The 25,284-nt window shown below is 46.6% G+C and overlaps 1 protein-coding gene across 2 annotated transcripts in view; it reads right to left on the bottom strand.

Moving 5' to 3' along the window:
- The window catches only part of FNDC1 (fibronectin type III domain containing 1), a 106,110-nt gene extending 83,850 nt beyond the window's left edge, over positions 1-22,260 (bottom strand). For both annotated transcript variants that reach the window (XM_042987449.1, XM_042987447.1), the window contains exon 1: positions 22,152-22,260. In XM_042987449.1, coding sequence (XP_042843383.1) covers positions 22,152-22,260 — 109 coding nt within the window. The remainder of the gene's footprint in view (positions 1-22,151) is intronic.
- Positions 22,261-25,284: the final 3,024 nt, after the last annotated feature.

The raw sequence follows: 25,284 nt of genomic DNA, 5'->3' as shown, positions 1-25,284 counted from the left end.
ACAAAGCCACTTCCAGAGTTTGTGCCAGTAACCATTACCCACATTCAAGAATATTTTGCCATGTACCAAGTGGCATATGGTATTTTGGTGATCTTTCAGATTCCCAGCCACTGCCAGGCTAGACATGTCTGAGCCATGGTTCCCATGAGACCTCTACTGGTTTGTTCAGGAATGGAAAATAAGGGCACAGTCAGTACCTAGAGTTGCTCCTTTGGTCTAGCTCCAAACATCAGGTCTTATCCAAGAGGGCTCTAGAAGGCCAGTTTGCTTCAAGGGTCAAAGTATGGATCCCTTTCTGCTCAAGGATAGATACCAAAATTCCAATGGCTCTGTAATGTCTGTCCTTAGAAGGTCTTCAGCTTCTGCAGAGTGACCTCAAGGGATTCTCCAGGGCTGATGAATGCCCTTGGGATGCCAGAGCTAGGTTCCCAAGGCAGGCTGGCCTGACCAACATCTGCAGGGCCCATTTCTCATAGTGGACAGGGGCAAAACTCTTCACCTGCCCCTTGCTCACCTTGACACTCTGGCATCTTTCTTGACACCACAATTGACCATATGCCTGGTTCTCACTTAAATGGCTGATGGATTGAAGAAAAAGATGTCAGCAGGATTTAGACTCATGAGATCAACCAAGGATATCCAACCCAAATACCTCCAAGGACCAGGAAGATCGAGCAAATAGTGAAGACATATTAAGGAGGGTCCACTGAGTCTAAAGGCACAATTTGGTCTCACTTTAGGTACAGATCTGTTCAAGGATTCCTATCTTACTGTCAGACCACCCTTTGTCCCATGAGAGACCTAAAGGCTCTGCAAAAAAAAAAAAAAAAAACCAAAAAAAAAACCCCAAAAAAAAAAAAAAAAAAACCAACAAAAAAAAAACTGGCCTGGGCTCCAAAGAAGAAAGGAAGGTCTACCCTAGGATGGTTTTGGGTAGGGGAGTGTAGGATGCTACATAGGCTTCAACTACTAGCAAAACTGATGACTTCCAGATGTCTAGCTCTGGCCTAACCATCCCAGACTGACAGTCCCTACTGCCTATGTGATAGTCCCATGTGAGTTCCAAATGTAACGTGTTCAAAGTGAACTCGGTATCTCACTTCTCACTATCTTGGTTCAGACATCACCATCCATCCTTAAGGGTACAGGCATAGCCACAACGAATGAAAATACGTATATTCCTAGAAAGGGAATTCTGTCAAGGGCTATTTCTCAGAATAAAGGGATGGAAAGTTCAGAGTTAATTGATAAAATGAATCAATGGTAGGGGCACCTGGGTGGCTCAGTGGTTAAGTGTCCAACTCTTGATTTTGGCTCAGGTCATGATCTCACGGTTCATGAGTTCAAGCCCCAAATTGGGCTCTGTGCTGACACCACCGAACATGCTTGGGATTCTCTCTCCCTCTGTCTCTGCCCCTCCCCTGCTTGTTCTCTCTCTCTCTGTCTCTCAAAATAAATTAACATTAAAAAAAAGATTCAATGGTAAAAAGTAATCCAAAATGGACACAATTCATGTAAAAAATCATGATTTGAAGACTGTGATTAAAAACAGTAACTGAACCTTTCTGGATCCAAAATATTGTTTTGCTTTTTTCTTTGTTTTGTTCTACTTTTGAAAAGTCATACTGTGACTTCATTATATTCTCTACATAGGCAAACAATCAAACTAACAGGTTTAGTATTGATAAGGTTAAATTAAAGAGGGTGGATCGGATGTGTGACTGTCATCATGCTTTCTGTCTTTCTCTCTTCTCCAATTCCAGACCCTCAGGTGAACACAGAAGGGAGAGCTGAGCCTAGGAGCAGAACCCCTCAGGGCCACTGCCTCACAGGTGGGGAGAAAGCAACAGGCCTGAGCCACAACCCAGGACCCTCCCATGTGGAAGCAGGAATGGAGCCTGTGGCAAGGCAGACCCGAAGAGGAAACTCACATGTCTGTGTCTTCTAACCCATTACTGTCACCGACTAGAGAAAGTAGGCCAATGGAGACTGGGCTCTTTCCACTCACGCCTCAGATACAGCAAGTCTCGTGGAGGAAAGGGGGTACAGGATGAGGAGAGAGGCCAGAAGCGAAACATGAGGAGAGGAAAATGGAAGTCCCCTTAACATCCCCAGAAGACTATTCCCCAGAAGACTATTCCCACTGGGCATGACCATTAACCTGGCCCCACTGGGCATGACCATTACCCTGAGGTCAACTTGTGGCTGCCCCTTCAGAGTGAGGATCAGGACCACCGGCTCCACCTTCAGGAGCCTCCCCATTGCCAACCACTGTCCTACCATGTGTCCTCCTGGGGTTACAGATAGGGATCTCCCCCAGCCCCCAAAAGGCTCTGAAAGGAGGAGGGTTCATTCTTTAGCCAACTCCAAAGCCATGCTGACCTCTAAGCTGAAAATCCACTCCTGCCTGTCCTTTCCCAATCCCATATTCTGCCAACTCATGCTGTCCAAAATAGCCCACCAGAGTGTAAGCAATGAGATGAAATGATAGGTATTCTGATAATACAATACCAGCAATATGAAATATCCCGATTTCAATATAAGTCCTTCCTGTTACAAAATTCTCAAGGAAAATTTAGAGTCCAAGAGTGAAGCCTTCTTGGTCTCAGAGCTTAAAATATGAAGAAATTAAAATCTAAGTTTCTTTCTGCTCTTCCTATTCTGTCTAGCCTCGGCCAGAGGACATTCATCAAGGGCCCAGAGGAGGCCAGGGCTCCCTTGGCAACTACAGCTTCTTCCGTCTTTTACTGGGATTGATGTGGATTCTAATTCAAAGTCTTCCACTTGCCTAAATTCTTTAGGAGCCCCAAGACCCTAAAATTTCTATAAGGCAGCAAATCCAAAATGTGCTCTGTAAAGGATACATATCACTTTTGTCTATCCAGTGAAGCCTCCCCCAATTCTGGTAACAGACTTCTGTTCACGTGAGTCCAGATGGCTCAGAAGACTCCACTGGAATCGTTTTAACTGGAGCTGGAACCCAGGCACTGCTTTTGCTTTCCAGTCATAAGGCTCTGAAGGGAGCATCCTAGAATTGCTAGTGACAGCTCTCATGTCACACAGAGAAGACACCAAGAGATGGAGAGAGAGTCTGGGGGCTGTTAGAACCTGGGTTCTAGGGCTCAACCCCTAAGGCCAGCTCAATCCCTGCACTTCCAAAGGTACAGCTCCACAAAGCAATGAATTCTGGGATTTAAATTCGTTCAAGTTGGGATTTGGCCACATGCAGTCAAACCCTGATAGGTTAATCAAGATCCTCTATGAAAGTCAAAAAGAACTTTCTGAAGCTACCCCGGTAAGCCAGTACATTTAGTCACAAAAGGCTGCCAGGGTGCAGACACACCCCAAAAAATTTTAAGGCAAATACCAGCCAGGGACAGCTGCCATTCCTAGCTGAGCGCTCCATGCAGCCCACCCAGTCTGGCAATCAATGCTGAGGAGCCGGAGAGGACAACCTGGGTTAAGAAGGAAACTTCCAAATGAATGTTAAGAACTTTTCGACATAAACGAGTCTCTTAAAACCCCCCAAATTCTAAAATTATTTCGTAAGTATACCAAGGATTGTTCTTTAATGCAACAAAACCTTCGTGTTTATGTAAGTCTCCCTATTTCATCTTTGTTTGAAATTCAAGTTTTACTTTCCACTGGAAACCGCCAAATACTTCCCAGACTCTGAAATGAAGAAAACACAGCTCTCACTGCAACCATGAATGTTTGACCAAAAATCCAATCGATAAGCCAGGAAAGGTCAGGATGTAAACTGGGGGGGTAGGAAATCAACGTGGTCTACAACTTTGAGACTATCATTCCAAGAAAAGGTGGAAAAATTCAGCTATTGTCCATAAGATACCAGACAGCACAGGAATATTCACAAATGTAGAAATATCCAGATGGTTGGCAACACATGGGCAAAACACTGAAATGCCTGACTGAGTTTTAATAACTTGTCAAATGGGTGGAATTATATTTGCCAAATAATTATGGCTCTTCCCTCAAAAAAAACAAAACAAAAAGCAAAAGCAAACAACAACAACAAAATCAAGAATAAAAAAGCAGAAAGTACAGGTTCATTTGCCATGGTGGGAAGTAAAACTGACACTAGTAAAATCTACGTATGGTTGACTGCATTTTCCACCTGGAAGACTGGGGTTGGGTAGACACAGTCTGAGTGTTAAAATAATGGCCTGGCTCCTCTTCTGACATTTCACAATATGAATGGGGTTTAATAAAAGTGTTTTCCACAGTTGGCACGATTCTGTACGGATAACTGCTTTAAAAAACAAAACCCAGGTCTAGGAGTCTAGGTCTTTGGAGTCTTTAAACTTGAAAAACACCCCAGGGAGCCAAAAGAACTTTGCAAACAGAACCTCTGACCCCACCACAGGGAAGCCACACAGCGCTGTCCTCACGTCAGAGGGAAACACGAAGGCAAGCAGATGTCCTGGGTCCCTGGGGAGATGGAGGGCAGTCAGGGTTCTCCAGACCTTACCCCTGGTTCACATTCCTCAAAACCCAATCCATCTCCCCTTGTCACGATGTAACCCCATGTAACCGGGTTCCACCCCGTGGCCAACGTGTCCTGTCCCATTTACCTGCTGAGGGTGTATACAAGTGGAGTGAGAAACCAGAAGACTCAGAATGCCCCAGGCCTCTCTCCGTGCGGCAGGAGCACCCCCGCCACTCACACTCCCAGAGTTTCCTAATGAACAGAGGGAGGAGGGAAGCCACTAGGTTCAGTGTGTGTTCTGCTCACCTCTCCCGAGCCTCAGCTAAACCTGACTTCCCTGCCCTTGCCCCCAGACCCTCGGGCACTTTCCAGTGTTTTGATCACAACAAAGCATCATTTTATTCAGACTAAATGGCCAAATTCACATGCATACATGCCAATGAGCTTATAAGGGCACTAGATGGTCACTGAATACAATTGTGAATCACATTTTTTCTCCATCAGCTCAAAGAAGCCAAATGATGAAGCCATCCAAATCTCAAAATTTGAGCCACTGGCTACACTTCAGTAGAGTTTGTCTGAGACCATTTCTATCCTTTCCAGACAGTCAGGGCCACCGTCACCCTCATCTGCCTCTGTGCAAGCATTCTCCCCGGGATGAGTTTCCGGTGGCCACATGTCACAGAAAGAGGCAATCCTCATATGTGGCTTTAGTAAACTGCACCCCGGGGCAGGGGTAGGGGCCACACATAAGCTGGTCATGCCCTAGGCTGCCAGGCATTCCTGCCAGCTCACAGGAACTTCCCAAGGAAAGAGTCCCAATGCTGTATGGGCTGCACTTTCTTTCCCCTGTCCCTTTCTCCTTAGGAGCTGGCCCCCAACCTCCCACCCAAGGCCACTTGCATCCTCAATGCGGCCACAGTCCTGTGATGTTGGTAAACAAAGGCTGTATTCAAATACCATCTCATTACCTCAAAGGTTAATGGCTTCTTATGGGAAATTTTTGCCTAGAATGTTCTAGAGTCTACCTTGTTTATTTGTATTTGGGGAGAAAAAGGGGTGAACAGAGAAAGTCAGAATATTTGTTAATATAGTTTACTTCATATTATTCCCTTTCAATTATCTTTCTTCCTCCTCACCAGCCACCTTGGGAAAGATCTATAAAGCGGAAGAATACAAAAACGGACAACAAAAAGAAGCAGCAAGGAATTCTGTTTCAAAACCAGCAGCAAGTGGCAAAACTAAAACAAAGTGCTCAAGCCCAAAGAACACTCTTAGAATGAATCTGCCTTCTCCCTCAAGAATCTCCTGAGATGTTTTAAGTTGAATTTTTATTAGTCTCATTCAAGAATGTACAGGTTCCCAACTAATTTATAACAGTTTCGAACTTGCACTGAATTCAGAAATGGTCAACAGTGGGTTGGGTACCCAAGAATCATTCCTGGCTGCTTTTTCCTCCTTCACCTTCTTCCACAATAGAAACTGGGATGTTAAATATTCATGACCCTTCAGCCTTCCCAGTAGCTAAGGGTGGTCATGTGATTGATTCTAGCCAACGACACATACAAGGAAGTTACTATCACTTCCGGGAAAGCATTATACAGGGGCAGGATCTGCTCTCCTGTGCTTTTGACCTTTCATACCTTCCTGTTTTTTCCCCACTCTGAGATGTCAACATGACACCTGGAGATGCGGCAGCCATCCTGGAACATGAAATGACAAGCCTGAGTATGTCCAACTAGACATACTGGGAAGGCGTGGGATGGCCAACTGGAAAACATGTAAAGATCCTGGGTCCCTCATTACCCTCTCTGCTCCTGAGTTTATTGATGAGTGAGATAAACAATTTTCTTGCCTGTTTAGCCACTGTTAATCAGATACTGTGCTATCAGCAACCCAATCCATTGCTACCTGGTATCATCATTACTGGATCCATAAAATCAAGTCACTTTTTCCCTTGATTTCTAAATGAGAGCTGCCTTTTTTTTTTTTTTAACTAACTTATTTCTGTTGTTTTTAAGGGATCCTCTCTGGAAATCTAATTTTGACAATGTCAGTGCTTTATTTGTATGCCACAGACTTGAGTCAGTACATCTGTCCAGAAAATGATGCAGCCAAAAGTTAGAGTAAACTTAACCCACAGAGCTGGCAGGATTTGATCATTAGGATTTAAAGTTTTAAAGGTCTTGGCCATTTTATTCAGGAACTAATGTAAGCAAAAGCTACTGTTCAAAGAAAAGACAAGAATTTTTCCCCATCTAAACCACCAGCTTTCCAGAATGATTTAGGGAAGTGGAACTGGAGGGATTCCATAGATTTGCTTATTTATAATAACAACAAGAAAACAAGGGACCCCAAAGAGAAAAGGCCTATGGATTGGAAAGGAATACAGGATTCATGCCTGCTGTTGACCAGCATCAGAGATCCTACTAGACACCAGTACTTTCCAGGTTTTTGTGGGATCTTTTGCACATTCTTCAAATTCAATTCGCAACTGAGAAATAGTTTCTCAAAGAATTACCATTGTTTGCTGGTCCAGCTTAAACTCAGCCTACTATAAACTGCCTGACACGCCAGCCAAAAAAAACTCCCTGAAAATTCATTCCTTTTCCCAAAATGTGAAAGTCATTGTCTAACTATGTTAAACACTTGGGCACTACTGTCACTGAAATCACCACTCATCTTACTCGGAAAGTTCCCTGCAAAATACCCTTAGAAGACAAGCCAAGCAAATGTTGTGCAGAGGCAGGTATGAAACAGAGTATATGAGGCAGACACGACCAGAAGCCAACAACCACCCGGACTCAATGACAACCCAGATTGCTAATGATAATAATTTTTTACATTATGCTTTAATATTTTAAAAATTAATATTTCAGATATCACCTCATGGTTATGAATAGGCATAGGCAAACAATCTACCAATGAAGAGGAAAAAAATGTTCAACACGCCTAATGAGCAAGGACTTTAGGTTTTGCAATGGAGTCATTTGTGATCAAGAACAAATAGAGAGGTAAAGAAGAAAGAAAATGAACATTTGTTGTATACCCATGTAGTAAGCGCCAGTCATTTCATTTATTTCTGCAACAGACATAGGTTGAATACTTACTATGTGTCAGATTCTGAGATAGGCCCTGGGGACCCAGAGGTGATTAAAAAGAGTTCTATGCTATCACAACTATTAGGTCTTTAGTCTCCATAAAAACCTTATCAAATGTGCTTTGGTATCCCCATTTTTATAAATGAGGAAATTGAGTCTCATAGAGTTAAGTGACTCCCCAGGGGCACACAGCTAGTAAGTTACAGTGGCTAAACCAAAAGACCATGAAACCAAAGACCATGCTTTTCCACTATTCTTTGTTGCCTATCAGCTGCCGTTATAACTAAAAGAGATAAATGTAAGCCTGGAGAGAAGTCAGAACCAAATATATAAAACCAAAAATTATCAGTGGCAGCAGAATTCATGGCGATACATGAGCTCATTGTGCTGAGTGAACTATTACAAATATTAAGAAGAGTCGATATTGCCAAACCTTCATCTCTTGGTCCTTGATTTATTCTACTTCCAAAAACAGTTGAGTCCTTCTCCTAGAAGTCCTCTTCTCCTGTTCTCTCTAACCCCACAGTCATCTGCCTTTGAGGACACCATCCTCCCTGGTTTATCTTCCACATCATCTGTCTCCTTTGCCAGAACTCAAATGTTAGAGTACTTCAGAGTCCAACCTCTGGCCCTCCCTCTTCTCTGCATGCACCGCCCCCACTCCACCCCGCTGTCTTCTCTCCCTAGTTAGCACATCTACTTCTATGATTGCAAATACCATCCATACAATGATGGTTCCTAAATTCATAACTCCAGTCCTGGGTTTTCCTTTGAGTTCCAGTGTGTCCAACAGTCTACTTGACATCCCCAGTAGAACCCAAAGAACATAGATGTGTGAAGGATGACTGGAAAGAAGACACTTTAATTTGAAATATTAGCTATAAAGAGGAGAAACTGGAAAATAGTTGCATCATGGAAGACAGAAATAGAGAGATTTTCAGAAAGTAAGGAATATCTGTCAGTGCCAAGTCAAATAAATGCTGAGAAGAGCCCATTTTTCTTCACTTATAATTTGGACAGGTTCACCCCCATTCAAAACAGCAAAACAAAGCTAATATGCCACCAAAGTTTCTTTCTGAAAATATCAAACTTAATGACTTCCTTTTCTAGTGCTACTTTCAAAGCACGGATGTAAGAATCAAATGTGAAAGAAAACTATAAGGCACTCGACACACATGGGAGGAGGAAGAGGCACAGTGCGGGGCTCGTGTCACCAATTAATTTTCTATTGGCTAATAGAAAAGGACCCAGCATGATTCCTAGTACCTGGGACCTCTCGACCAATTCTCCCTCCTCACCTAGCAGGAGTGGGCTTTGGGTCTTCATTTTCCTCAATCTTAAGACATAGTCTTTGAAATGAATTTTAAAATCTTAAGAGTTGAAAGGAAACTTAGATAACCTGATCAACTTCCCTCTTCAATCTGCCTATCTATTCTGTGCCTAAAATGGTCGTGAGTAGTTTCTGTAACTAGTCATGTCTACCTAACTCAAATCCCAACACATTCCCCCACCTTCAAAGGTAAATTTCTATGAATGTGTTCCTCAACTGGGCGATGATGCAGAGTTACTATGCAAGTGCTGCCCTGGGAATACCAGTGAATAAATTCACAAGTATGTAAGAAAGGCAGTGTCTTCAGTCTTCTGAGGGAAGCACTCTACTAGCACATGAGTAAAAGAGTAAGGGTATCAGACATTTAATATCACCTGTGTGCTACTAACAATACACATTATCAGGGCTCCGAAGGGCAAGGGAAGGAAGTCTTTCTCAAGTAAGGATGATAAGAGAACAAAGTATGACATTGGTGGCATTCAAGAAGGGCCTTTGCCAGAGATTTCCCCCATGTGTGTGAGCACTGGTCAGTACTTTTGATTCTAAGAGGACATTTAATCTGTGACTCCAACACAGCCTACCCTTTACCTCTGAGAATGCTCTGAATTGCTTCCTGTAATCAAAATGTATTACAATTTCAGAGCATCAGCGGACCCCATTAAACTCATCCCAGAGACTCTAAGTCAAAACCCTCATGTTCCCCAAGACAGACATGTAATCTGCTCAGGCAATATCCTGTGTTTCATCTCCAGGACTTCTTCCTTCTTACTATTTAGAATAAAAATATGGTGATAGCACAGTTTTAAAATAAGATCAGCCCAGGTTTCAGGGAGGTCAGGGGGCATAGTACCCTCTGCCCCTCTTTTCTCTTCCTCTTGCCTGTCGTTTGCTCAGATATCTGTAGGTACCTATGTGGATTCTGAGAGTTATTAACCACAAGAAGAGGCTTCAGTTCTCCCAGTCTATCAGAAAATAATAGAAGGAAATCGTTGGGTAGGGTAGAGAAATGTTAAAAAACAGAGCAGGGCCCAGACATGTGTTATAACAGAAAAAGAACATGGCAGCTTTCTGTAACATATGGAATGTCAGAAAGTTGGACATTCGTAGGAGAGCAAGGCTGCCTCACCTCGTCACCTAGAAATCTCGATGAGAGACGAACAGACCGCAATCCAGGTAAGAGAAAGACAGTGATGCATCCCAAATTTTATCGAATAGGAAAAAAAATGTAGATCGAGTCAACATCAAACTGCTCCCATCAGGCAAAGTCCTCACACAAATTTGCTAATTTCTGTTGCTAATCTTATGACTTTATGTATGCTAATGTAAAAACATTCAGAACTTAACACAATACCTGGCAAGTAAAAGTTGATTAGAAAGTACTAGATGATCCTATATTGCTATACCACACACTCAATGCCATTGTTTATTGCTACATCAATCCCGACTTCTTCTTTGTACCACATGCCTCAGAGCCTAGCATAGTCACTGGCCATAGAAGATCCAAGTTAATTAATTAATTACTTACTTTATGAATGAAGGATGGAGTCAGGCTTGACCTATGAATTAGGCCTACTGAATGTGCGTAGGTCTTCAGAATGTGGGCTGACAATTCAACACAGGGTACAACACAGTGCCTCATGTCTTCCTATGGCTCAACTATGGCCCCCACTGTTAGAAGCTGCAGGAATTCTTTCATCTACTGAAAAGGAATTGTGTTGAGAGGCACACCATGTGTTGTGGGTTTAACTGTGTCTCCCCAAAAGCTATGTTGAGTGCTAACACCCAGGACCCGTGAATGTGACTTGGAAATAGGGTTGTTGCAGATGTAATCAAGTTAGGATGATGTTATGCTTGATTAGGGCTGGTCTTAATCCAATATGACCAGTATCCTTACAAGAAGACACAGGGAGAAGACCATGTGACAGTGGAGACAAGAGAATGGAGTGATAACATCTACAAGCCAAGGGACACCACGGAGTACTGGAAATCATGTCACAAAGAAGAGGCAAGGAAAGATTCTTCTCTAGAGCCTTCAGAGACAGTGTGACCCTGACCTACAGATTTCAGACGTCCAGCCTCCAGAAGTATGAGAGAATAAATTTTCTGTTGTTTAAAGCCACCCAGTTTGTGGCCCTAGGAAACTAGTAAATGTAATTCTCTGCTCCAGCCGCAGAGGGACTTTCCAACACAAGCCAACACTCTTCAAAACTTGAGGGCTGACCTCACAGGACTATGGAGACAGGTGGGCAGGACACTGTCCCACACCCCCCGACCCCACTTATCCTGCTGTTGTTAGTCAGTGTACATCAATATATTTATAGCACATGTAAAATCAATACCAAAGAAAGCACATCCAATCATTCAGCAAATATTTACGGAGCACCTACTCTGTGCAGGCAGCATTCTAGGCAATGAAGAGACTTCAGTGAATAAAACCAACAAAATATCCTTCTCTTGTGGAGCTTATACTCCAGTGGAGGACAACAGGCACTTATCAAATCCAAAAGCAAAATACATGACCTAGCAGGTAGGGATAAGCTGGGGAGAAAAATAGAGCCAGAGTGAGAAGCACTGGGGAGTAGGGATAGGGTTACACTGTTAAATTGGGGAGGAAGTGGTCACATAAGACCTGGTGAGATGTTGCATAAAGAATCTGAAGACAGTAAGGAATGTACCCATAGATGTTTATGGAAAGGTTTTGGGGCAGAGGGAACAGTAAGTGCAAAGGCACTGGGGCTGGAAGGTCCCTAGCACATTAGAGGACCAGCAAGGAAGCCAAGTAGCTGGACCTGACAGTGAGGGAGGGCATGGGATAGAAGATGATTATGTGTAGCCTTGAAAACTTGTTAGGATTTTGGTTTTTATGTAAGAGAGATGGGGAGTTACTAGAAGGTTCTGTGACTTCACACGTCATGAGAATCACTGTGGCTGCTGTTTTGAGAATAGGATGTAGGGAAACAGGGCAGAAACAGGGACACCAGTAAAGAGGTTATTGCAATAATTCAGGTAAGGTGGCTTGGACCAGGCGGTGGCAGTATTTTGCCACTATGCCAAATTATATACCATGGTATCTCAGTGTGTGCAAAAATACTTGCAAGCTAATTATAGTGATCTCAAGCAGAATGGGCAAAAATACTCCTTATTTTTTTAAATATTTATTTGTTTTGAGAGAGAGAGAGAGAGAGAGAGGCGGGGGGGGCAGGGGGCAAGCAGGGTAGGAGCAGAGGGAGAGGGGCTCTGAAGCAGGCTCCAGGCTCCGAGCTGTCAGCACAGGGCCCGACATGGGGCTTGAACCCACAGGCAGTGAGATCATGACCTGAGCCAAAGTCAGATGCTTAACCGACTGGGCCACCCAGGCACCCCAAACATACTTCTTAAAAATAGGCCTTTACCCATACAAAAGGTGACACATTGTATAGTTCCATTCATATGACATCCTTGACATGACAAAATTATAGAAGTGGAGAACAGGTTAGTGGTTGCCAAGGGCTGAGGTGGACGGGAAGAAGGAAGATGAACTATAAAAGAGTAGTCCGGGGATGGAATGTTCTGCATCATGACTGTGGCGGTCACACAATCTACACACGTGACGAAATTACGTAGAAACACACACACAAGCACGTAACACTCGTGAGATGGGAAGAGTCAATGGCTTGTATCAACGTCACCTTCTTGCTGGACACTGTGTTATAGTTACACAAGAGGTCACCTTAGGGAGACACTGGGTGAAGGACACCTGAGATCTCTGCATTATTTCTTACAATTGCACGTGACTACAACTACCTCAGAGTAAACACTTTAAAAAGCCATTTTTAAGGGGCACCTGGGTGGCTCAGTCGGTTAAGCGTCCGACTTCGGCTCAGGTCATGATCTCACAGTTCGTGGGTTCGAGCCCCAAGTCAGACTGGGTGCTGACAGCTCAGAGCCTGGAGCCTGCTTCGGATTCTGTGTCTCCCTCTCTGTCTCTGCCCCTCCCCCCACTCACCCTCTGTCTCTCTCTCAAAAATAAACAAACATTAAAAAATTTTTTTTGAAGAAATAAAAAATAAAAAGCTGTTGTTAAGAAATAGTCTTTTAAGCCTACAGTGGAGTGCAAACCCCTGACCCCTGTGCTTGGGGAAAAAGCAGGCCATAGCAGACTCGTGATAAATGAACACGTAAAGCACTCTGAGCCCCAGCGAGTGCAACAGGCCACACTGGTGTCACTGTGGGGAAGGCTCACCTAAGCTTTCTGTTCTCTAGGCGGAAGTGTCCGTGTGGCGACTTACAAGGTGGCACCATCACAGTGTGACCCTAATCTCCGTAGGGGATTTTATACCATTTTACAAAACGAGGATGGAGGCTGCGGTGCCCCTGAGAAGGCAGTCCTCCCCGCCACTGCCCTGCCAACAGCAGCCACTCCCCCACCCCACACAAGGACAGCCTGCCCCGGCCGCCCTCGCCTGGCCTGGCTGAGGTCGCTGCTTCAGAGGGGAGACGCTCAGGGTCCCTGGCCTCTTCCCCCGCCCAGCACTGCTGTTTCTGACTGCAGTGACTATCAGTCACCAGAAGACAACCGTGCTGTCACCCCCAATTAGCCATCGCTGTGCACCCTGCCGGGACTGCTCACTGGGGTGCCAGCTGGTCCAGCCACAGCACCACGCTTAGGGGACCCACCGTCCACCCCTGTGCCAGGAACAGCCGGGCTCCTCCCCAGTCTGTGTCGGCTGGCTGTAACCAACCGCCTGTCCACGACGTGACAGCTGTCAGACCCTGAAACGAGGGGATGCTTGGGTGACCTTCAGGGCGGAGCATCACTACTTAGGCTCCAAGAGTCTGCATAGATTATGCCCATCGATTTCAGTTCCAAGTTACCTACCGCCACCACGGCCACGAACTCCTAAAATTATCCACGGTTTTTTTCCCTTGGAAACCACACTGAATTCTGTCCACAGAACCACCCTCAACCCCAAAGGCACTTGACGTTCAGTACTCCCATCTTAACTATGAAGTCTACCAACCTGCCCACACGTGAAGGCATGAGACTCATGGTAACCTGGAACCCATTCCAAGATGGGATGTTCTAGGGGCACCTGGGTGGCTCAGTCGGTTGAGCATCTGACTTCGGCCCAGGTCATGATCTCAGGTCGTGAGTTTGAGCCCCCACTGGGCCCGCTGCTGTCAGCCTGTCAGCGCAGAGCCCGCTTCAGATCCTCTGACCCCTCTCTCTCTCCCTCCCCTGCTGTGCTCTCCCAAAAATGAATATTTTTTTTTAAATGGGATTGTTCTAGAACATTTCAGATAGGACTGGAAGTAAAGACAGTAGTTAGGAGCTGTCAGCTTGGTCTAGCATGTAATGAAGAAACTCCCCAAGCTTCAAAAAAATAAGCAGATATAAGAGAACCACCCCCCCATCTGGCCCGACTCCTGCACCGTCCTCCACTCAGCGGCCACGCAATCTCCCACTGTGGATGCCCTTTCAATCGCCACGACTGCTTTGGACTATGGTCAAACTCCAGGCCCTTCCTAAGCTGCCTACTGCTGACCTTTCCAGCCCTGAATGCCACCATTCTCCCAAGGGGTCACTTTGCAGGGGCCACCAGAAAACTCACATTTCTTCACACATGTCACGATGCCCCTTGCCTCTGAGCCTTCACACCCACCGCATGGTGGTCCTCCACCCGAAATGTCCTTCCTTGCCCTCCTTCTCTAACTAATGCCCACACCCGTCTTCAAAACCCAGCTCAAATACGGCTGTCCGAGACTTCCAGTCTGATTCCCCCCAGGGACTGCCCTCATACACACCACACTGTGTGTACCCTCTTCCCCACCCCCTCTCTGCCTGTGCATTCTGGACAGATGGACTGTGTTTGTTGGACTTGGTATCCCTGTGTCTGACAGGCATTGATGCTTGGGCACTGACGCTTGGGCATTGACCCTTGCTGACTGAATGAATGGAAGGATGGATGGATGGATGGATGGATGGATGGATGGATGGCCTTCAGATGGAGACTCACACAAAATTAGAGCCAGAAGGGGCCCCTAGCCATGTCTACAGTCCCGTTCTGTCACTTTGTGAGAAACAGGCCCACAGGGTCATGACCTGCCCAAGTTCACACAGTACAAGCCAGCACGTGGGTCAGGTGAAGTGAATGCGGATGCGGGTGAAGAGATGTGACCCTGCAAAATAATCCCTAAAACACAAATCCCAGCATTTAGAGGACACTTCTTTCTGAGAAGTTCCAAACACCTTAACAATAATGCTGTTACAGTCTTACTACCTCCAGGAGAGGTGAGGATCTATCAACCCCCGAGATTAACACGTAACATCTGTCAGCACTGTTCTCTGATTTAAGTGGTGTGCTGTAAACAAACTTGAATTCTGGGAACCTTCTAGTGACAACACAAGGCTGACAAATTCCACCATAAGGATCAGGCATCACAGAGAACCACTGTACTAAACACTGAAGTGTTTCTGTAACAAACCAGACACAGAACACTCATCTCAAGGGCACGTTTTAACAGGAGCCACTGAGGAAAGACACTTCCTGCAATGAAGATCATGCTTATACCCAAATGCCAAATATATTTTGTAATAGGGAATAGACTCATCGGAAATTAAGCCCTACTGGAGCTCAATACGCTTTGGGGTGTGACAGGATCATTTCCCAATAGCCAACGGCAGTGTCACCAGAGCATAGACTTACAAGGGCGTTCTGAGCAAATCAGAACTGCTGGTGCCAGTTCCCACCACCAGCTTAAAGAAGAAAGAAGACAAGGGAAATTAAGCAAACATCCAAATGGGAGCTGGGAGAGTCTGCGGGAAGCACGGAGGATGTGGATCCAGAAGACGGGGGTCCAAATCCTGGGATACCACAGACTACAGGACCGACTTTGGGAAAATCAGTTAACTCCTCTGAACGCAGTTCCCTCGTGGTGAGGTGAGGGTGCTACCAACTTCACGAGGTCGCCGTGAAAATCAAATGAAATAACATACGGAGAAACGGTAGACTCTGTGGCACTTTTAACTGCCAGTTATTATTAAAAAGAAATTAAAATGCATACCTAAGAATGCCACGTAAAGTGAAAATGGAATTGTGTTGGTTATACCATTATGACATTACAAGTTAATCGTTTCCTCCACATAGAGGAGACCGAGGCAGAAAACTGTGAGCAATGACACTAGCAGCTGTCCAGCTATTTTGCTAGACTTACAAATCTGCCTTAGAACTTGCATTCCTCCCCAGATACAAAGAGAATCCACGGAGGGTAAAGGGGAGAAACTGATTCATCAACTCATTCGAAACGGACCCGCAGCGCTCAGGAGGCTGCGTCCTCCTCCAGTGACCCTCCAGTCCCCCGTGTTCCAGCTGCCGCAGCTCTGGAGGAAGAGCAGAAATACCAGGGACCCCCAGGGCTAAAGGGTTGCTGACACTCCCCCCCCACCCCCGGATTTAACTTTAGGCTTCAAATTCCTCCTCACCAATGGTCAGTTGAAAATTACTAGGAAGCACTCAATTCCACTCTTAATGATTTGTCTTTCCTGACTTAACGTCTGAAGGAAGCTTCAGTGAGGAGCAAAACCGAACAAGGGCAAACACTAAGAGAAACCCAGAGCACGTTTGTCCTAATTTTCTTAACTCTGAAAAAGCCACAGCTGCCGGGGCGCCAATGCAAAGGGCCCGCGGGTGGTGGAAACGCCGCCAGCAGGCCAGCAGCGCCCTCTAAGGGCCGCGAAGCGCAAGCGCTGCCGAGGAAAAGGAACAGGAAAACGGTCTTCCTCAGGACGTCCCCTAAATGCTCAGCGGCACAAACATAACTGTGTTCAAAATGTCTACATTTTAACCATCTGGCCCATGTTGGAGAAATTTCCTTAATGAAAAATCAATAATGACACAATTCCCCAAAACAGAATGAAATTCACATTCTTTGTAACTAAGACAAGGTTAAATTCTAGGAGAGACACGAAGAGGTTAGCTCATCAATACCCTGATCCAAAAGCTCCAATATGTGCTTACTGAAACCAGTAAAAGAAATAAGCAATATCCGCCCCTGGCCCAGCTACCCAGCTCTCCTCAAAGACACCCAGAGTTTCAGGTTCCAATGTATTCTAACATAAACAGTCTATGGATTAACAAGTAAATAGATACATATTTTTCTCTCCTTTATTTTTATAGCTTTAGATACTTGTCTCTGTATTTCCAAACTGAAATAAAATCCCCTGATAAGAAGTTTAATGATAACTTAAGAAATCCCCAAGTTCCACAGGGAACAACGGAAAGAGGTTTGCTTCCTAATTATCTGAAGACTGATGGGGTCTTTCCTGGAATGTTTGCTTCCAGACTCCCCCCTCCCCCCCCACTGCCCCACTCACCCCTGCAGTAGCAGAATAACAGCTCCCAAAGATGTGTATGTCCTAATCCCCCAGAGCCTGAGAATATGTGACCTCATGTGGCAAAATGGACCTTGCAGATGTGATGAAGGACAGGACCTGGTGCTGGCGAGATTATCCTGGATGATCCTGGTGGGCCCAATATAACCACAAGGGTCCTCATAAGTGAAAGAAGGAGACAGGAAGGTCAGAGTCAGAAACTGCAATGTGTGGGTGGGGGCAGAGTCATGGGACTGCTGGGAGGGGCCCCTAGAAGAATGTGGGCACTTCTAGAAGCTGTAAAGACAAGGATCAGATTCTCCCCAAGAGCCTACAGAAGGAACATGGCCCTTCATCTTAGCCCAATGAAACCCACTTTGGACTTCTGACTTCTAGAACTAGAAGATAATGAATTTGTGTTTTTTTATGCCACTAAATTTGTGGTACTCTGTTACAACAGCAAATAAGAAACTAATTACCCCCCCCCACACACACACACATACACACACACTCCTCCCCCCCAACCCCCCGCCTGTTTTCAGGGAATGGGCCTTTATGACTTAGCTAGAGATATGAACAGCCTTGGTTAGACATATTGACAATGCTCTGGAATTGTCCAGGGATAATTTTTCAATGACAAGAATTGTCACCCTGCAATTCTTTTACAACCTCTGATTCAACAGTAACAAATTGCGTGTTCATTTGATGAATTAAACAGTTCATCTGGGTGCGCTCCAATGCACAAGATAAGAGGAAAGGGTATTTCACCTCCTCCTCTCAAAGAGGACAGAAGTAAGGAGTGAAACCCTACAGAGCTGGGTGTAGGTTGGGCCACAAGAAAGTCACTGAGGGCTTCTGGAGATGGAAGATATCTTTCCATTCAGTTGGACTAGTGGAGACTGACTGGCCCAAGGCCACACAGCATGTGAATGACACCATGAGACTCAGACCCAGGCATCCTGATTTTGGAATTACTCCCCTTGTCTACACCAGCAGTTGCCAAACTTCCTGTTCTCTGGATTCCTTCCTACTCTTAAATTAATGAGGTTCTCACAGAGATTTATATGTGGGTTTTATCTGATGCTATCTACTGACCAGAAATTAAAACTAGGCACAAGTTACTATGCATGTATTAAATCATTTTAAAATAGCAGCAGTAAACCATTTCATATTGGCATTAAAAAACTGGATTTTATGAAAAATCACCATTTTCCAATACAAAAAGTAATTGACGAATGGCATTGTTTTGCACTTCAGCATATCTCTTTAATAGAAAACAGCAGGATCTCTTATGTGCTTATGCCTTCAGTCTATGGAAATATGTTGTTTTGGTTGGTGAACCTGAAAAAAACCCAGCCTCACACAGATCTATAGTTGGAAAAGTATTTTAAAAGCCTTATGAGTAAGTTTGGAAAATCTTTGATACTACACCAAAACTCATCAAGTAGCAGTTTCTTAAAGGTTAGTTGTGATACAGAATCTGAAACCATCTCAAGAATTTTTCACATTTTGTTACATGAAAAATCCATTGGGCTATCGTGCACTTTGGACGGATCTTTTAGCCAGGCAATATTTTGTAACACTCGGCATTGGTCACTTAGATTTACTGGTTCCCCTGGTTATGCAGGTCATATCCTGAGACTTTTATTTAAGTTTATTTATTTATTTTGACAGAAAGAGAGAGAGAAAGACAGAGCAGGGGAGGGGCAGAGAGAGAGAACCCCAAGCAGGCTTTGCACTGTCAGCACAGAGCCCAACGCAGGGCTCGAACCCACACACCATGATCATGAGATCATGAGATCATGACCTGAGCCAAAAATCAAGAGTCAGACGCTTAACCAACTGAGCCACCCAGGCACCCAGTATGCTGAGACATTTTTATAAGATAATATTTAAAACATCACACTCATGTATATCACCATCAATATTATTAGAAAAGTTTTTAAGTATTAGGAAGCTTTCGATCGACGTTAGAGATGACTTGGCAAAATTCTTTCATTAGAAAGTTGAAATTTTATCACCAGCAAGACATACAATCAGTTATCCTATTAGAAGTGGCAGGCCCCTTTGTTCATTTTTGAGAAGATGTCTGCCAAATACCCAAGTTTGTCTGTGGTCATTCTTTCTGGTAAATATGGCGTGCCATGAAAAAAGAAGCTAGTTCAGTTCCCAACTCAAGCTACCGCATAAGAACTTTTCTTCAGGATTACCACTGAACTTGGGTAGTTAGCAGAACTGCTTTATGTCCCTTTCCTGTTCCCTCACACACAATATTAAAAAGACATGCATTCAAGGGTAGAGAGTTGGCAAAATGAATCATTTTTACTGCTGCCACAGGACACACTTCATTGGAACTGGCATAGCTTTACTGCACTTCAAAGGCCTAAAAAAATTCAGTGACTACGAGTACAATATGGTGCCACTGCCTTGATTCACACTAAAGCACCAGCAGTTTTACTCACCAAGCTTCTCACCCTTGCTGTCAATGTCAACACGGTAAAAAAAAAAAAAAAAAAAAAAAAGGCAAAGAGTATCTTCGTATTACTTTGAAAATAGTTTTGACCTGGCAGAGTCCCTGAAAGGATATTTAAGTTTTAAAGAAGCAAAGTCACGTCACCCATAACCACCCTGAGGGAACTGCTGTAAATGTATGTGAGTGTGTGTGTCCCCACATTTTTAGAGAAATGCATCCTATCAGACTGGCAAGTGCCATCATAATTTTAAGGGTTGCATGTTAGTTTATTGATGGGATGGATGGTGGAGGCATTGCCTGCTTATTTTGTTTTACATTAACTGACCACCAACTTAAAGAGTTTACATAGATCCTCAGCATGCCCCGCAAATCACCTCTGTTTTAAGGAGAGCCCCCTCTGAGCTGTGATGCTTTGCCATCTAAAGTGGCTCTGGGTGATTTCATTACAGGGATTCTGGCCCCCAAAGGTTGGAGAGTAGGGGGAGGCTTGACTCAAGCAGCTTGCTGGGCCCATGCACTGATTCAGCCAGAGCAGGAGCAGTGCGCCCGTGGCCTTGCTGTCAGACCCAGAATACAAGTCTGCAGAGGTGACTGGAGCTATGTCCAGCAGGACAGACAGGAAGCCTTCCAGAGGAGCAGATGAAATAAATTATGTGCCCCATGATTTCTTTCACAGCATCAGGGAGCTATCTGCAGATGATGTCTGTTTCTTTCCTTCTTTTATTTCCCTACAATGCAGTAAATATTCATTTCGAAATGTGCTTGTCCACTTCTAGTCTGATCATCACTGTACTGCAAATCCCACGTCAACACAGAAGAGAGAGTGCCAGCAAGCATTCCAGGCTGCACATTCCACAGCTCAGTGGATTTACGGAGCAGAAGCAAGAGAAGGAAGAGCACGGAACACAGAAGCATTTCTGAAGCTATCACAAACAACCCGGAGTCCAGACGCACTCAAATGTAACCCATTGGGCAGGTGGCACCGGGATCTAACAGGAATGAAGGTGGAATCGTCGCGAAGCCGGTTCAGCATTACTTCCAGCTCCAGCCCATTTTCTGAGACAAAAACTCTTTCAACATTCAGAAATTTTAATTTAGGGGGGAAAAAAAGCCATGGGTTGTAGGTGGGGAATTTGAAAAGCTTTAAAATAGTTGTATTCTTGTGAACCACTGTCCCACATATTCCGTGAATGCCTTCCTAGAGATTGCTAACAGAGAGGAAAACAAAACCCACCAGTAGCACTGCCTTTTATGAAGACGTGCCTCTGGCATCCCAGCATGTGACATAAACCCGAGCGTTATGCAGGATGGACCCACCAAAAAGAATTGAACGACAACACGACACCCCTCCCCCAACATTCTCCCATTCCCCTTGTACAAAAGGGCTATGGGGACACTAAACAGCATCATAAAGCAAGTAGCCCTCATTGGAGTCACATCTGAATTTTTATAACCCAGCCAGGAGTGAACAGTCTCAAACAAAAACGTGGACTTCTTGGATTCCTGCAAACTGATGGCATAAATAAAAGCCACACGCTTTAAGTGTGAAAATGCCTGCACAGGAGGTGGGAACAAGGGCCGCCAAAGGCTTAAGGGTGAAAACGCCACCACAAACGTATCTCTTTCTGCAGGAAACGTTCAGGAACTCTGACAACCGGCCCGCGGGCATTTTCCCAAAAGCGCTGCTCACATCACCATCCCATCTCCAACTTCAGTCTTTGGGGAAGGGGGAGCTTCTCCCAGATCGGCTCCCCCACTTTCCCTCTCTCTCCGCTCTCAAGACCGATGTCTTCTCCCAGCTCCAAAGTTCTCACCGGGAGGTACTGGCCTCCGTCAGGGCACGGCTGCCGCTTGGGCACCGAGGTACCCGACCGCCCCGCGACAGCTCGCAGCTTTTAGAAGAGTGCGCTTCTAGAAGAGTCCTGCCTCCCTCTCCCTGCCTCCCCCCTGGTCTGTCGAATGCCACCTTCCAACGGGCAATCCTACCTCGGGGCAGGTGAACTGGGGGAAAGACAGATGCCCACGGGGAAATTCGGGGCGAAGGAAAGCATCACCATCGAGGGGTCGCTTTTCACTCTCTCTTTTTTTGTTTGTTTGTTTTTTCCCTTTGCCTGAATCTCTCCGGGAAGTTACACTGCTCGAGCCTCCAGAACTCGAGTCTCCAGAACTTTGCGCGTTCGACGGCAAAGTCAAAACCGAGAGCGCTGAGGTCCCCGGGTACCAACGGTGTCCCCGCGCCCACCTCCCGCGCGCGCGGCGCCAGTGCCCAGACCCCGCTCCTCGACCCGCGAGCGATGAAGACGCACAGGTTAGTGACACTGACACGCACAGCACAGAGCGGGACGGCGGTCCCCGGAGCGACAGGCAGGGTGGGTGACGCGCGAAGGGTGGACAGAGAAGCGGCGAGGAGGCGCGGAGAGCCCGGCAGCCGAGCCCGGAACTGCGCGTACCTGGAGCCCCCGCCGGGCACACGACGGGCAGCAGCGCCGCCAGGAGCAGCAGCGCCGCCCAGGGCAGCGGGCACCGCGCGCGCGGGGCCGCCCCGGCCTCGGGCGCCATCGGGAGCCCGGGGTGCGCGGCGGGCTGGGCGGGCGGGCTGGCGGGTGGGCGCTGGGCCGGAGTCGGGGAGCGCGGGGGCGCAGCCGTCGGGTCCCCGCCGTCCGTATGGGAGTGCGCGCTCTGCGCCGTGTCCGCGGCGCCCTGGCCCCGCGCTGGTCGCTCCGCCCGCGCACCGGCCGCCGCGCCGCGTACTGAGGCCGCCGGCCGCCGGCCGTGCCTTTTAGCCGCGAGCGGGCGCCCCCTGCCGGCGGCGGGGCGGCGGGGCGGCGGGGCCAGGCGGGCGGGGCACTGGGTGCCGCGCCTGGGCTCCGGCTGCCGGAGCGCCCCGGAACCCCGCTAGGCGGTTCTGAAAATTCGGTGATTTCGGGGCGGGGCGAAGTGGCCTGGGACGTTCCTCCCATTGTCTAACCTGTCTCGTTTTCTGGCTCGGGAAATGGCTCATCGCGTCCAATCGCTTGCCAAGCCCAAGAGTGTGTGCCCTGTGATGATCCCTTAAACAAACATCCTGGTTTCAACGCTGGGGACTGGAGCCAGGCCCCTTCACCTCCATCTGCACATTGCGGTCTTGCCTGCGGCTCGCCCGGGCCTTCCCACAGCCCGCGCGCCCGAGAGGGGGCTTTAATGTCCCTAGACACTGCTGCCCCTGGCTGTCGTTTCTGTGGAGCGTGTCAACTCGTCTCAAAGGAGGGCATCCAGCCCGAGGACTTGGCTGGCCTTGCTTCCTCCAGTATCTATTAGGGTGCCCCTGGGCCTATTATTAGACTCCCACCTGTCTGTAGTCAGCCCTCGCCCTTCGGAAGCCTCGCCGCGCCTGCAAGCGGGCTGGGAGCGCCCCTGGAGGCGACAGGGTCACCTGCATCAGGCGGGCCCAGGTTGGGGCGCAGGGTGCTGTCGTCACCCCTCCCCCAGTTTCGTCGCAGACCTGATCCCGCCAAAGCTCACAACCTAACATTGAGTCAGCTCTCCATCGGGACAACCCAAGACCAGATTTGTGTCCTTCCGCAGAGTGGAAAAGATTATAAAATGAATTGTAGACCGATGAAAAAGAGAAATACAGCATCTCTTTTCTGAAACAAAGCGACAATGCATCCATGTCCTTAAACCTTGGCTGGTGCCTCTTGCCCAGTGATCATCTATGAAATCCGTAATTCCTTCGGCCTTCCTTCCAGAAAGCTTTCTCCTGGTTCACAGCGAGGGTTCCTTCTTCATTCATCCTGCGAGCTCTGTGTGCTCCCAGAGCTCTTGGAGTTTGCAAGCATTTTAATGTTTAAATACACACTTTCTTCCATTACTCCACAGTATTGCAGTGTTTCCTCCATAAGCCATGTAATGGAGCTGTGGCTCTTGTCTGCCCAGCAGCCCCCACCTCCTGCTCTTTTGGGACTAGCAGCCCCTTCCCCCACTCAATCAAGTGATTGCAGTGGGACCTATCCCCAGCCCATTTGGTCCGGGATCCCCAGTGGCCCAAGCAGGATCAAAGTCAGAATTTTCTAACTGGAGCTGGCGGTAAAGTCTTTCTCCAGTCATTCATGGATGTTGAAGGGTGGTAGCTGTGGTAGGCTGAAATATGGCCCCTTAAAAGATATCCATACCCTAATTCCCTGGAATCCATGAATGTTACCTTGTGGAGGTGGGGGCTGCATATGTGAATAAGTTCAGCATTTTGGGATGGAGAGATTATCCTGGGTTATCTGGTGGGCCCTAAATGCCATCACATGCACCGTTACAAGGAGAAGGAGGGTGGTGTGTGACATACACAGAAGAGAAGGCAATGTGCACACAGAGGCAGAGATGGGAGGGATCCCACCATGAGCCGAGGTAGGGGGCAGTCACAAGAAGCTGGAAGAGACAAAGAGCAGATTCTCCCTGAGGGCCTCTGCAGGGAGCACAACCCTGCCCGCACCTTGAGGCCCTCACCTTGACTCCAGTGGAACAAATTTCAGACTTCTGGCCTCCAGAACTGGGAGAGAATACATATCAGGTGTTTTTTTTGTTTGTTTGTTTAATGTTTATCTTTGAGAGAGTCAGAGTGTGAGTGGGGGAAGGGCAGAGAGAGAGGGAGATAGAGAACCCGAAGCAGGCTCCAGGCTCCGAGCTGTCAGCACAGAGCCCGACCTGGGGTTTGAACTCATGAAGCGGAAGATCAGGCCCTGAGCTGAAATCGGACACTTAACTGACCGAGCCAACCAGGCGCCCAGACATTTCAGTTGTTTTAAAACCACAGGTTGGTAGTTGTGACAGCAGCCTCAGGCAACTGATACAGCAGCCAAGAGGTGCCTATGTCTCTGGCTCCAGCTGTGACGGGCACCATCCAAGACGGAATGAAGTCAACACACAGAGAATAACTGAACAGGGAAGAAGAGTGAGGCAGATGTCAGGTTCTGGGCTCCAGCTCCAGCCCTGTGCTTCCTAAGGTCCGGGAGACAAAAATTCCCTTTTGCTAAATCAGAGTGGGATTTCCATCCCATGTGACCACTGAGTCCTGACCAGTACCTTCCTTCCTTCCATGTGAAATGCTTGTGCGCATGTGCTTGCCTCCCAGCATGTTACTTATTAGAGCAACTTCCTTATGGGGTCATCTCACAATCAAGTACGAGCAAAATGGCCTCCCACTGGATCACAACAGTCAGGGACTTAGATATGAATTGCAGTTATCAACACTTATGAGTCAGGATTCTGATTTGATTACAAATTTGAGAGTGTGTTTCATCGTAAAAAGTCCTAAAAGGAGACTTCAAACTTGAGGTTTAAAACATCTCAAAAAAGTATGATCTAAGGGTCATAGCCTCCTATCCTCAATGTGACCACTTGAAAAATATAAGCTCCCTGAAGTTTTCTTCCACTTTATTTTACTATTGTCCTGATAGACTTTTCTATTTTTTTCACATAATTTCTTAAGCTCCTGGTTGTTGCTTCTATTTTGTTTATCAAAAACAACAAAAAACAAAAAAACAAAAAAACAGAGTAGATGTCACTCTTGGGCCAGACAGATTATCAGTACTTAATTGTGGCCCTTTCCTAGCT

Source organism: Panthera tigris, chromosome B2 (assembly GCF_018350195.1).
Source record: "Panthera tigris isolate Pti1 chromosome B2, P.tigris_Pti1_mat1.1, whole genome shotgun sequence".
NCBI lineage: Eukaryota > Metazoa > Chordata > Mammalia > Carnivora > Felidae > Panthera > Panthera tigris.
This window is presented reverse-complemented; position numbering and strand designations above follow the sequence as displayed.